Source organism: Cyprinodon tularosa, unplaced genomic scaffold, assembly GCF_016077235.1.
Source record: "Cyprinodon tularosa strain WSP-4 unplaced genomic scaffold, ASM1607723v1 ctg189, whole genome shotgun sequence".
In the NCBI taxonomy this organism is placed as follows: domain Eukaryota; kingdom Metazoa; phylum Chordata; class Actinopteri; order Cyprinodontiformes; family Cyprinodontidae; genus Cyprinodon; species Cyprinodon tularosa.
Window position 1 is genome coordinate 3,386,354 of NW_024038669.1, and position 14,202 is coordinate 3,400,555.

General features: G+C 38.5%; 1 protein-coding gene across 7 annotated transcripts in view; it reads right to left on the reverse strand.

Moving 5' to 3' along the window:
* Nucleotides 1-3,473, reverse strand: part of LOC119782108 (obscurin-like protein 1) — a 50,858-nt gene extending 47,385 nt beyond the window's left edge. For all 7 annotated transcript variants that reach the window (XM_038282901.1, XM_038282902.1, XM_038282900.1 and 4 more), the window contains exon 1: nt 2,370-3,473. In XM_038282901.1, the coding sequence (XP_038138829.1) occupies nt 2,370-3,384 (1,015 nt within the window). In that variant the 5' untranslated portion in view covers nt 3,385-3,473. The remainder of the gene's footprint in view (nt 1-2,369) is intronic.
* Nucleotides 3,474-14,202: the final 10,729 nt, after the last annotated feature.

Below are 14,202 nucleotides of genomic sequence, written 5' to 3' on the forward strand. Positions count from 1 at the left end.
TACTTTCAGAACTTTTACACTCTTCTGGAGGAGTTTCACAGATAAGTATAGCATTTGAACTAAATGCTGCTTCTCCATGTTTGGTTTTAGTTCTGGGTGGAGAGAGAGTGGGGTTGGACTAGAAAATCTGAATGGTCTGGGAGGTTGATCCACTGACAAAAAATTTGTTTTGTATCGAGGTGCTTATCTTTTCTGTAATTGATATACAAACAGAAGGATTTTAAAGTCTATTCTCTGAACTACATGGGACCAGTGTAAGGACGGGTCTGATTTGCTCTACTTTCTTAGTTGTAGTGAGAACACAGGCAGCAGCGTTTTGTATCAGCTGCAGCTGTCTGATGGACTTTTTAGGTAAACCTATGAAGGTACTACTGGTGAAGATTCTCAGTCATCCAGGTCATAGTCAGAAATCTGGAGTAGCGTTGAGTTCCAGGCTCATAGAGTAGCCCAAACATATATATATACATATCAATCATTCAGCAGTATTCGTTAGGCCAGCCTCTAACTTCATGCTCACTCTATTTTTTCCTCTTCATATTATTTTTATCTGGTCTGTTCCTGTTTGTCTGTGATACCAGAAAAATATCAGAAGAGAACTAATAAAATATTAGTTGTGCTGCTGCCAACAACACATGTCATTTCAAGGCACGTTACAGTTTAACCAGATCATACAGTCAAATTGATACAAAGTTTTCTATCTAAGGAAAACCAGTTGATTGCATAGACTCATTGACTCAAATACAATCCCTCACACTAAGCATGCTTGTAGCGACAGTGGAGAGGAAAAACTCCCTTTTAACAGGAAGAAACCTCCAGCAGAACCAGGCTCAGTGTGAGCGGCCATCTGTCCAATACTGAAATATTACTATGTCCATCAGTTATTAGATATATCAAACTGAAAAAGCAGTTGCAAACACCCAAATATTTAGAAATAAAATTATTAAGATTAATAGGGGTGCCAAAACGTTTTCATATGACTGTACATTTGCTCTAAATTTGCACCAAATTATATTCAAACCAAACCTTTGTTTTGGATGCCTAAGTGTTTTAGTCAAACCATTTAGTTATTTGTGTATCAGCATGCTAGGATATTGCATCAAATGACAGCCTCCCCTCTTGTAAACCCAAAATAAGACCCCTATCAAACAGTTTTATGTGCTGGTAATGCTGGCTAATTCTTCTACTAGGGACCCAGTTTAAGCCACCTCTTATACCCTTTGCTGCCTGTACTAGATGTTACTCCTCCTCACAAATTAAATAATCTGTATATCTATTGCATGTCTGTACATGTAAACAAAATAATTTCTTTTATTTTTCTTGCTACTGGTTCTACTCAAGAGAATTTAACCCAATGGAATCTCACAACACAGCTATGTTTTTATAGTAACACTGTAATTCAAGTATTTTTTTTTAATGACAGATTCCAGCTACGCAAACAAGAAATGTAAAAGACAAGGAACTTATTTTGTTAAGGAATGAGAAGGCAGTAAACACATTGAGGTGTTAGATAGAGAATAAAGTGCTTGCAACTGACACCATCAGATGGTACCAGACAGTTGTAAACAACAGAATCTGCTCTTTATTTAGCCATCAGTATGTAAAGCTCATAATTTCTTTTTCTTAGACCAATTAAATTCCTTCTGTTTCAAATTTATTTCAAATATGTTTATATGTATTCTGTAACATTTTGGATGTAAATATGTTTATATATTCTAAGTGGCTGTTAGAAGAAACAGATAACGTTCCCAATGTGAACCCATTTACTATCTCAAACTGATACTGTGGTTTAGACTTCCCTAGGCCATGTGAGAAACATAATACTCCCTTTAACCTCGCATGGAGAACAACCCATAGAACTTTAACGAGCTGAGTATGTTTGCAGACTTTCTGCTCATTTAAGTTGCTGAATCCAACCCAATATTTTCTTCTTCACTAAGCTTACATTCTTATATTTTATTGATTCCTTAAGAACTCTGAATAATCTGACTGTGCTGTATATTGCCAGCAGGTGATTAAAATCTACAATTAAATTCTAGGCATTTAAACTTTCCATGTGTAGGCTTTGTAAGGTTAAAAAAGGATATTTTGATCTTTGATGTATCATATTATCAATGAGCCTTAAAAGACTTCTTATATTATACTTATCCCTTCTCTCTTTGGCTTTACTCCAGTAAATGTCCTCAGTGCATCTATTTCTCATACTTACATCATCCTAGAATCATATGGACAGAAATCTGAGACATATCATTCCACACACTTTCCTTGCTAAAGAAGACATCCCTGGCTGTACCCACACTTAATAGAAACTGCTTTGCTTCATTTGTCTTGGTTTCAAATGAATGAAATCACTTAAAGAAATATTGACTTACCCTTGACAGAGAGATGTACAGCACTGAGAGTTTGCCCTGCAGTATTTGATGCAGCACAGACATAAACTCCATTATCCTTTTGCTTGCAGTACAGAACTTTGAGTGTGAAGTACCCCTCTCTGTCTTCATATAACAAGTAACGCCTTCCAGAGAGAATAAGTCTACCGTCTTTTCTCCAGATTATTTCTGGTTTGGGTTTTCCAGTAACAAAGCATCGGAACTTGGCATGCTTCCCCTCAGTCACAGCAAACATTTTTACTTTAGTAGATTTTGTCAATCCGTCATCCTTTAGCCGAGTTGGCACTTGTCTACCTATCCTTTGTTTTCCTTGATGGCCTTTCCAATGTCCATTGGTGTAGCCATTACGGTTTCCTTCTTCTTCATGTCCAGGACCTGCATCGACAAGCAACACAGCTCCTGCAAGTGCTTCCCCGAACTCATTTCGAGCCTTACAGGTATACACCCCACCGTCCGGAGCTCGAGTCTTAAAGATCTTAAGCTGAAACCATCCTCCATCCTGGTAGCCCACACTGAAATGTGTGCTCTCAAATATTTCGTTGAGTTTTCTGCCATCTTTTTCCCAGACGACTTCTGGTCGTGGGTTTCCCCAAAGCTTGCAGGAGAAGACAGCATCTTCCCCACGTCCAACACGAGTTGAAAGAGGCTTAATGAGGAAACGGGGCTTATTTTCCTCTCTAAGCTCCAATTCCTGAGCCTCACCCTCTACCTTTAGGGTGGCGGCTGCATATGTTTCCCCGATGCTATTCTTAGCTTTGCAAATGTATTGGCCACTGTCCTCGATAGTAACAGCTGTAATGATTAGGTTGTAAACATTCCCGTCTTCAAAAACCCTGTATCGTCCATGAGGGTCAATCTTTTCGTTGTTTCGCTCCCAGATAACAGCAGGTCGTGGATCACCTCCGATCTGACACTTAAGAACTGCATCAGTCCCACTTTGGACCACTACAGGTCTTGGGTAGGCTAAGAAGCGTGGCGCACCACCAAACACATCCATTTCTTCTTTGACAGCTTCCCTCAAGTCTTTCAGGTCAGTTGTGAGTCGCCATTCAGGACCAAGTCCATCTAAGCTCTGCACGATGTGTCTCTAAATAAAGAAAGAAGAAAATGCATGTTAATTGGTTGAGTATTACAGATAATTTCAGAATCTTTTTTAGGTATTTCATACATTTTCATCACATATTAGATATATTTTTAGAAGATATGAAACATATCTATTTAGAAGATATATATATATATAAAAAATCAAACCAGAAAAAGCCCATAACCATTAGCAAGAGATTCTTAACATAATTTTAGATATCCAAGGGGAAATAACCACTTATAAGTTGGAATTAGAAGAACACCTATCATTCCAAACATCCCCCTTTGTCCCATTAAAGTGCATGTATTTCAGCACAAATGGATGGCATGAATATTAGGGTTAATTGAATTGGATCTGTCTGCATAGGAGAGGAAAAAAACAGCCGAGAAGGAAGAGGGGGGACAGTCCAGTCCTGTTGCAACAGTAGCCATAACACACAGCCAGTACAGCTGGTGCTGTATTTCAATGGGAAAGGGCTTAATATAGCAAGCCCTAAATAAAGACCTGTAAGAGACTATGTGTCAGGTATCACAAAGACAGCTCAGAAGATATATATTCACACAGAAACAAATTAACAGAACATATGACAAAAAAATATTTACTGTTAAAATAAAGAAATTGTGCTTCCTGCCAGGGATAAAATTGGATACAATTTGGCTTCAATTGTTGTTTATATGTAGGTATTCCTGTAATGAACATTATGTTCTCTCTGCTTTTTCTCTCCAGAGAACTTACACCCGGCCCATTGTTTCTACTCAGCTGTACCACCCTCTGAGAGGAGGCCATCAGCTGAGCTATTGCTGCACTACCTTTATGTTCTGTGTTTAAACTCTCCTCTCTCTTTCGAGAAATCAACCTAATAAGCTATTGCAGCATCTATTTATATCTAGTCTATTTTCCATCTCAAAGTTTAACTACATACATAAAGCTCCTTGATTATACTTCTGCTGACATTAAGTTTTTACATTTTCTTTTCTCATTGACCGGGGACTCTTTGTTTCTTTTTTCTGCAAAAAAGACTTCTGATGCAAATAACAGTCTATATGGTTGCTACATGGGAATACTGGGAATACTGGAAAGTTTGTGATTTGATCCAATCAGCTAGGTTTTCTTAGATAGCTATTCTTAAACCTGGATTCTCCCACCCACTGCATATTACTGAACTAACTCTTTTTGCTACCTGCAGTGGAAATTTATGGTTTTCCTATGAAGGGGTGGAGTTGTGGTTCACTTCTCTTCCAGGAAAATGGCATCCATTAATCCAAGCACATGTTATAAAAAGGGAAAAAGAAATTGCATTATACCTTTTTTTTCTTTTATTTTTATTTTTATTTTTTACAAATTTTTGCTTGAACTGTTGTTTGCATATTCTAGTATCTTAACAAACACAAGTTCAAAACAACATTAAAACTGTGAACTGTCTTTTATCATAGTTTTTAAATGTTTTTAAAATGTCCTCGTAGTTGACACTATACTTTATTCTTCATTTTCTTTTTAAGTGGTAATAAAATAAATCCTTCGTAGGGGCTGTGAAAATGTTAGTATATTATTCAGAAAAACTCTGATATTGAGTTGTTTGATGAGATAGATCAAGATACAGTGTCTAAGACAGAAGCAGAGGAAGAAGAAAATTCTTAGGAAAAAAATGAGGTTAGGCAAGCAGATGGACACAGGTTATATAAAGCAGCACACTGCAAAAAACCCAAAGTCTAGATAAGTAATTTTTTCTTAAAATAAGTGCATTTGTTCTTGAATTGAGGAGACAAAAGAGACATCTTGCCAATGGAACAAGACAATTTAGATTTAAAATAAGAAAACACAATTGCATTGTCTTATTTCAAGTAAATATGATCTAATTATCTTATTTTAAGAGTAAAAATACTGATTCCATTGGCAAACTATCTCATTTACCTACTCAAATCAAGGGTAAATACACTTAATTTAAGAAATTTGTACTTATTTCTAGATCATTTTTCCAGTGCATAGTTCACATCTAAGTCCAGTGGAGTAAGAATACAACATACACTGTGAGTTTGTTAGTTAAGTAGTACATTAAAGACTCAGACATACACTCACCGGCCACTTTATTAAGTACACCATGCTAGTAACGGGTTGGACCCCCTTTTGCCTTCAGAACTGCCTCAATTCTTCGTGGCATAGATTCACAAGGTGCTGGAAGCATTCCTCAGGGAGTTTGGTCCATATTGACATGATGGCATCACACAGTTGCCGCAGATTTGTCGGCTGCACATCCATGATGCGAATCTCCCGTTCCACCACATCCCAAAGATGCTCTATTGGATTGAGATCTGGTGACTGTGGAGGCCATTTGAGTACAGTGAACTCATTGTCATGTTTAAGAAACCAGTCTGAGATGATTCCAGCTTTATGACATGGTGCATTATCCTGCTGAAAGTAGCCATCAGAAGTTGGGTACATTGTGGTCATAAAGGGATGGACATGGTCAGCAACAATACTATGGTAGGCTGTGGCATTGCAGCGAGGCTCAATTGGTACCAAGGGGCCCAAAGAGTGCCAAGAAAATATTCCCCACATCATGACACCACCACCAGCCTGAACCGTTGATACAAGGCAGGATGGATTCATGCTTTCATGTTATAGACGCCAAATTCTGACCCTACCATCCGAATGTCGCAGCAGAAATCGAGACTCATCAGACCAGGCAACGTTTTTCCAATCTTCTATTGTCCAATTTCGATGAGCTTGTGCAAATTGTAGCCTCAGTTTCCTGTTCTAAGCTGAAAGGAGTGGCACCCGGTGTGGTCTTCTGCTGCTGTAGCCCATCTGCCTCAAAGTTCGACGTACTGTGCGTTCAGAGATGCTCTTCTGCCCACCTTGGTTGTAACGGGTGGTTATTTGAATCACTGTTGCCCTTCTATCAGCTTGAACCAGTCTGGCCATTCTCCTCTGACCTCTGGCATCAACAAGGCATTTCCACCCACAGAACTGCGGCTCACTGGATGTTTTTTCTTTTTCGGACCATTCTCTGTAAACCATAGAGATGGTTGTGCGTGAAAATCCCAGTAGATCAGCAGTTTCTGAAATACTCAGACCAGCCCTTCTGGCACCAACAATCATGCCACGTTCAAAGTCACTCTAATCACCTTTCTTCCCCATACTGATGCTCGGTTTGAACTGCAGGAGATTGTCTTGACCATGTCTACATACCTAAATGCACTGGGTTGCCGCCATGTGATTGGCTGCTTAGAAATTAAGTGTTAACAAGCAGTTGGACAGGTGTACCTAATAAAGTGGCCGGTGAGTGTATAGACCTTCAAAGCTCTTTTACAGACTTTAAGTTTGCGAGAAAAAGTTTTTCAAAATCAGAGCAAAGTATAACATCAAGCTGTGAGAGCTGTTATAATTGTCTTGTTCTCATTTCTTTGCAAATACATAAATGAAGTGCCAACTGATTCAATATCCATAGATCTCGATTATTAATCAGATTGCATAGTTAATTACCTTTTTTCTATAGGACAGATGTCTTGAATATTAAATATTACTCCAGAGTATTGGACATCTAAATCAGAGTTTAAATTATAGCAGAATTCATGGGGAAAAAAAACAACAGTTTTGTTTTTACGGATTTGTAAAAATAAAAAGTAAAAAATTAAAATGGTACAAAACTCAACTCCCTTTGATGTTTATCTGCAGACGCTCATCGCATTGCATGTGAAATTAAATAAACAGCATCAGTGATCAGAACAATGTTGAATTCCACCATCTCAGACTAATTACAATGCTGTTAGTGCTCATGATTACCATCACATTTAACTTCGAGAAAGTTTACAACATCATGGCATTTAGTTCTTTGTGAAATGAAGAAACATGAAAAAAAAAGAAAACAGTAAATAGATGCAAAAATAAGATAACACAGACAACAATGATAGTGCATCACTGCTGTATTAGACACACAAGCCACCTTCCAGATCAAACCCCAAACTCTCCACTTTCCAAGGGTATCAGTGTTAGTGGTGGTTTCTGATGTGGGCAACGTAGGTTATTTTTCCTTTTGGAACATGTTGAAAATGATGATAGATGCTGACATGTTACTATGGGTTTAATTAATATGACAGATTAGTTTATTTTCTGTTCACATGTTTATATCTATGTCTATCGGTTTGCATGATATTTAAGTATATATTTCTAATTTATTCTCTCTGTCAGATTATGTACAATAACTAGCCTTTTTTTCTTTTGAGCACACCTCTTCAACTGGAGAAGAGCCAATTACAAAAGAGAAACTAACTGGACTGGGTAAGATGTGGAAAAGGATGGATAACCGTGGTTTAAAGTGTGGATCAAAATAAGAAATAAAGAGAGCTGAGGCAACTAAGAACACATATTTGCTTTGGTGTCAGAATGGCAAGTTAGTTATTAGGTGATTAAAGATCTATAAGTAATTTCCCGCAGAACCATCCATCAGGTTTATAGAGAGTGTCAAAAAAGAGAAAATAGAGTTAAGAGTAGCTATTTTAACTTATTTACTAGCTTTAATATGTGGCTCAATCAGTACCTTCCCGTCTATATGAAGCATACTGTTGGGTATCCAGGAAAGTTTCATTATATATTGTAAGAAACATCTTATGCCTTGGATCCCTGCAGCGGTGAATTTCCAATGCCTGTCCATTCCTTAAACCCTCCAAACGTCAAGAGGGAATCCATGTTTTCCAGAGGCATCCAGCACTTTACACAACAGCAGTGTCTTACCATCAGAAGAATTTGGGAAAACTGTTTGGTTTTAAGTCATCATGATATTAAACAAATAATCTGAGAAAAGTTGCTAGAGATAACAGTTGAGATTTTCTGATTAGTATTACCAGCCGGCAGCACTTTGCTGATGTTGAAGATGGTTTGAACTCATCCGGCTTAAAGGGGGTCCATCATTCATTCCTGTTGGACAAGAACTGACCTTCATACTCTTCATAAGGAGTTCGTCTGAACAGAAATTTTCTGTAATGCTTTTGAATTAGTAAAATGGGAATAAAATTGGTTATTATGACACGAACAAGTAGACCAGATTCAACTAATCCAATTATTGAAAAGAAGGAATTATAATTATAAAGAAAGACCAGAAGTTACCATATACCAGAGGTGTCAAGTAGCTAAGTACAAATACTTCGTTACTGTACTCAAGTACACTTTTTAGGTACCTATAAATGATTCCATTACTTATTTTTCTTCCTACTTCTGACTTCTACTCATTAAGTTTTCCCACAAGTATTTGTACTTTCTATTCCTTACATTTGTAAAATAAACGTTATTCTTTACTCTTGGATTCGGTTTTATGTTTATGAATATTTATTTCACGTCATGCACGCCATCCAATGCAGATCATTGGTGCCATCCACATCTAGTGAAAACTAGTGTAATTGGATGAGTCATAACGTAAACACTCATTGGTATGCTATTCTTCAAATGTGTGCTGGCGCCAAAGGAAATCATCAGAGGCAAGCAGGTTTTCTTCAAAATGCAAACGTGAATTGTCTATGCCATGCTACAATGTCGAATTCAGAAAAAGATGTTGAACTGTCTTTAATGCCTGAAACAGGCGAGAGCGTATCGGAAGATGGAGACAGAGACCAACAAGACCTGCCTAATCCTTAGCCCTATCTCAAAGAATTTGTCGAAATAGCCTAAAAATTGAGTTTTCAACTTATATAGTGGCATCTGGCTATTTTTTTAAATAGCTTAAGTAGTTTTTGGAGCACATGCTTTTCACTTTTACTTGAGTAAAGAGGTCAAGTTGGTACTTCAACTTTTACCAAAGTGTTTTTAAACGGCCGTATCTATAGTTCTACTTAAGTAACAAATGTGTGTAGCCTACTTTTGACACCACTGCCATATACCAGTTACTGATAACTGCTCGGGAGGTTACACGGTGCCACACTATTTTTTCATGAAGCATCAATTTCATCAGGGATAAAGATGTAGATCAGGGGTGTCAAACTGGTTCCAGAAAGGGCCGAGTGGCTGCAGGTTTTCTTTCCAACCAAGCAATAGCACACCAGACTCCAGTCATTTCGTAATGTCATCATGTTCAGATTGGACTCACTTGATGAGATGATAGGAGTCTGGTGTGCTATTGCTTGGTTGGAAAGAAAACCTGCAGCCACTCGGCCCTTTCTGGAACCAGTTTGATACCCCTGATGTAGATGCTCCCAAGCTGTGCTGACTGTCAGCCCCTCTTTGCCCCAGTATGAACATTTAGTTATAAACTGTGATCTATGTGCATCAGGTTTACATGGCAATGTGATGATTATAATGAAATAAAAAGATTTTTAACTAGATTTTGTTTTGAGTTATGGAGTGCTCCTATGCTCACCTCATAGGAAATACAGTGGCTCCCAGCTCTGTTCCTCAGAGACCCTGTCCTTCATGTTTTAGGTGTTTCCATGTTGCCTCAAACCAGAAAAGAATGGATGATTAACCGGCTTCTGCAGCAATTGATTGCAAAGGAGTACAGTAAATAATTGGATGGTAAGAACTCTGACTTAGCCTATTTAAATCCTAATGGAGTATTTACAACTATACTGAGTGTAAATCTGCTCAAGTGTTGGAGTAAATAATCAGTGTAAAATTTGACAGCAATGCAGTGTAACTTTTACTCTATATGTCTATATGTGTAAATTAACCGCCAGTCTCTGAGAGGTATTCTTGATTTTGACACTATTATGAGTAAAATTAACTGACTATAGAGTAAATTTTAAACAAATTTGGAATGTGACCAAAGTGTATCTGAAACAGAGTTACATTGTACTCTGTAGGTATTAAAGTAAGGTTTGTTTTCTACTGTGAGGAGCCCTAACTTAAATCAGGTGTGCTAGAACAGAGACATATCTAAAACACACAGTAGAGGGGTCCTCAGGAGTCCTTAAGTACCAGGGTTGAGAACCAATGAATTAATAAAACAGCAAACTTACAGCCGACTGGATGCTGCGCAGTCCCCCCCGTTGCCAAGAAACAATTATGTTTTTTGCTTATTCTCTCTGTTAGTATGCCTACCGATCAGTGTGCAGATGGCTGTACTATGTGTGCTCTCTTCTCACATAGTATTTATATATATATATATATATATATATATATATATATATATATATATATATATATATATATATATATATATATATATATATATATATATATATATAAAACTGTAACTGGAGCGTGTAACAAAAGTAATTTCCCTCTGGGATTATTAAAGTATTTCGGATTCTGATTCTCGTTGCAGGGTGTGTCAGGAGAGTGGGAGCAAGCGAGCTGGTGGTTGTTGACTTCAATAAGGACACTAGTTTTAGATGTGATCAACCATTGAATGGCTATTATCAGCGGTTATCGGTCTAATGGCTTCAGACTGTTGGGAGCTGGAGAAGTACCACCTTCCTCCAGCATTGTCCGCCGTGGATCCTCCTGAGCTGAGCCTCCTGCACAGCTGCAGCCCATTCCATCATCAGAGGATCCACAGTACTTAAGCTGTCTTCAGACCTTGCCTCAACGCTGCAGTGTTGATCCAGTTGGAAACCAGTTTTTCTCCTGTGAAGCTCAGGAAGAGCTTAACCTGCTGAGCCGGCCCTCTGAGCCAAACCTGAAGCCTCTCTGAACTTCCATGCAGCTCTGCACCAAGAGCTGGAATCTCAAAGTCAAGGTCAGCTCACTCTTAAGAAGTAAGACGCTGAAGCAGCTCACGGACTCTGCTGATCAAACCATCTCCGGACCCAACAGTTTCCCTCTCAAGGCTTTAACCAAGAACCCTCAAGGTACAAATCTGAAACTATCAAGAATCAGACTCCTATGCGCAACGCTAACTGAACTGTCTCTTACGCAGACTCCGGTGAACCAGTTTCCCAGGCCTGAAACAGAACCAGTCATTCTCTCTGTGCTTGTGACAATAAACCCTGTTAAACCTTTTACTCCAGTTTCCGTCTCATTGGTGTTCTGCATTATTGGGTCACACCAGTGAACCTATCATGACACAGACTGTGCCTCCTCTACCTTCTAGTAGGTTTCTTATGGCTACTAAATGCAGCTTGTTGTTGACAATTGCTGCTCCAGCCACGTCTAAAACCTTAAGGTTTACCTATTTACCTACTTTATACTTTTTTATCTACTTTATTTACAGCCTAGAAATGTGTTATAAAGATTTACTTTGAGTGAAACCCACATGTTTAAGTCACAGGGATTTAATGTAGGGTTTAAAAACGAGTTGAAAGAATATAAGATTTATTTGTGAGGGCTTGTTTCGATATGAGTGACACACCAATCAGCTTTTTTTTTTTTTTTTTTATACGTAAAGAAACACTCTGTTCAGATTCTAGATAAATACATTAATTAATTATGTGGATAAAAAAGGAATTACCTTAGGATTAGGATTAATTTTATGATAGCTTACTGAGCCCACTGATAGATAGGAGGCACAATCTGAAGCCATTCTATGGGACTGATAACCAGCTCCCTTTGAAAAAATGGAGTTCAGCTGCCTGTATGCTGGTGAAAATTCTCAGTCATCCAGGTCATAGTCATTCCAAAAAAGTAAAAAACAACAATCCACTGGACTTTGACTCCAAGTTTGAAGACATTTAGCTTCCCATCCAGGAAGCTTTTTCAATTCAAAATGTACAGCTGCCAGATCAAGTGATCTCCTACCTGTCCACTCTCTGCGCTCATTTCCTTGCTACCTGCACAATCTCGCAACGAGAAAACTGAGCACAGCTACCAGTCAATCCCAGACCCCATGGGCACCTCTATCTTCGCCCCAATCATCCTCTTTATTTAAGAGTTCTCACCTTTTCTGACTCAGACAGAATCCTTAGCAACCCCAGCTCTCTAAGCATTAACCATTGTCATCTCTTCCCTGTGCTCAGGTCGAATCACAACTGGAGTCTTGAGGATTCTTGTCGGGCTGGAAGGCTTGTTGAGAACTTCCAGTAATCTATTGCGTTGGATTTTAGATTTTTTTTTTTTTAACAGAAAGGACTCAGAGCCAAAGTGAATGGCATTTTATCTGAGCCGCTATGTTTCTCTGCTATGTTTTTTCCCCGTTACTTTTATACTTTATACAGAAATATGTTAGAGTGTCTATGAAAACAAGTACATTTTAAAATATAATATTTGCTTAAAAATGTGCAATTTACAGTAATAAATTTGTTCCACAACAACGAATCCTGCCATTGTCCACTTTTGGAGGATTTTAACAGTTACTTGGATCTTTCTCTCTTGTTTCTCAACACATCCAAAAAAAAAAAAAATAACATGCTTATCAATTTTAAAACACAGGCACGAAACCATTAATGATGAACTGACTTATAACCACTGATGGGAGTAACGGCGTCCAAAGTAACGGCGTTACTAACGCCACTACCTTTTTTTAGTAACGAGTAGGGGTGTAAATAATAATCGTTTTGTATCGATGCATCGATCCAAAAGCCGACGATCCGATGCATCGACACGTCCGCAAGATAATCGATTCATGTTTTTTTTCCCCTCCGGTCTATTTTATCCAGTTGCTCCTGGGCGTAATTCTCCCTCCCGTGCTGCGGTGGCGCTAAATCTATTTTGCCCTCCTACAGCGCTTCCTGGTTATACTCTTACAGCAGTGTGTTGCAGTAAGCTTGACACAGACATTTTTAAATTATGCTCAGTATTGAAGTGTGGTTTGAGCTACACACTCTGGGTCTAGATACGGCCAAGGCGGTGAGGAAGTGGGGACGAGTTTAGTCCGACGACGGAGGGACATGAGAGCCAAAAAGAGCGGAGATCCAGCTGGAAAAAGGGTCCCAGCGTTCTCGCGCACCTCGCTCTTCTAGCGGGTCAAACTTCACGAGTTGTTTTCCGCAATTTCGGTCATAAAAACAAAACAAGCTGGCCTCCTGTCTGCTGCACTGTTTGCGGTCAGCTACAATCTGGGAGAGGTGCAGCGGAGCGTCTCTCAAGGGGGCGGTGACGTCGACATTGGAGCCTTCTTCTTCTTCTTTTTTTTAATGGCGGTTGGCAAACAACTTATAGGTGCATTACCGCCACCTTCCAGAATGGAGTATGGACCAGACAAACTATTATATTCTCCCTAAAATACCCGTTCTTCTTAGAAAATTAAAAATACTCCCAAAAACTACATCCCAAGATTACCTTTGAAACAATTCCCTTATATCTAGTTTATTTTTATTCCTGTCTAACTCTCTACACAACATCTCTCTTTCCTGAGTATATTTATTACATTCTAAAAAAATATGTGGACAGTTTCTTTGGAGCCGAGGTATTGCATTTAACTCATTACACTGATATTGTGCAGTATTTTTGCAGTATTTTTGGATGCAACTTTTCTACTTCTGTTATTTGCTGTTGTTTCTAAAGAAAATGCATAATGATATTACAGCTTTCATTGATTTATTTCAAACTTGAAACTTTGTTTAGCCTCTAAGGTGTAAAAAAAAAAAAAAAAATAATAAAGGAAAAATTTAACCGATTAATCGAATCGAATCGAATCGTGGTGTATTCTTGAGAATCGAAAATAATCGAATCGTTGGGTCAGGAAATCGATACTGAATCGAATCGCGATGATGGATGTGATTTACACCCCTAGTAACGAGTAATCAAAATGATTACTCTTACTGTAACTATAACGCAGTTACAATTGCCGACACCCCGTTACTGCACGTTACTCAGGTTGCACAATTAACCTTTTTTCATGATAGGACTCGTGAGCGCGTCATGAGA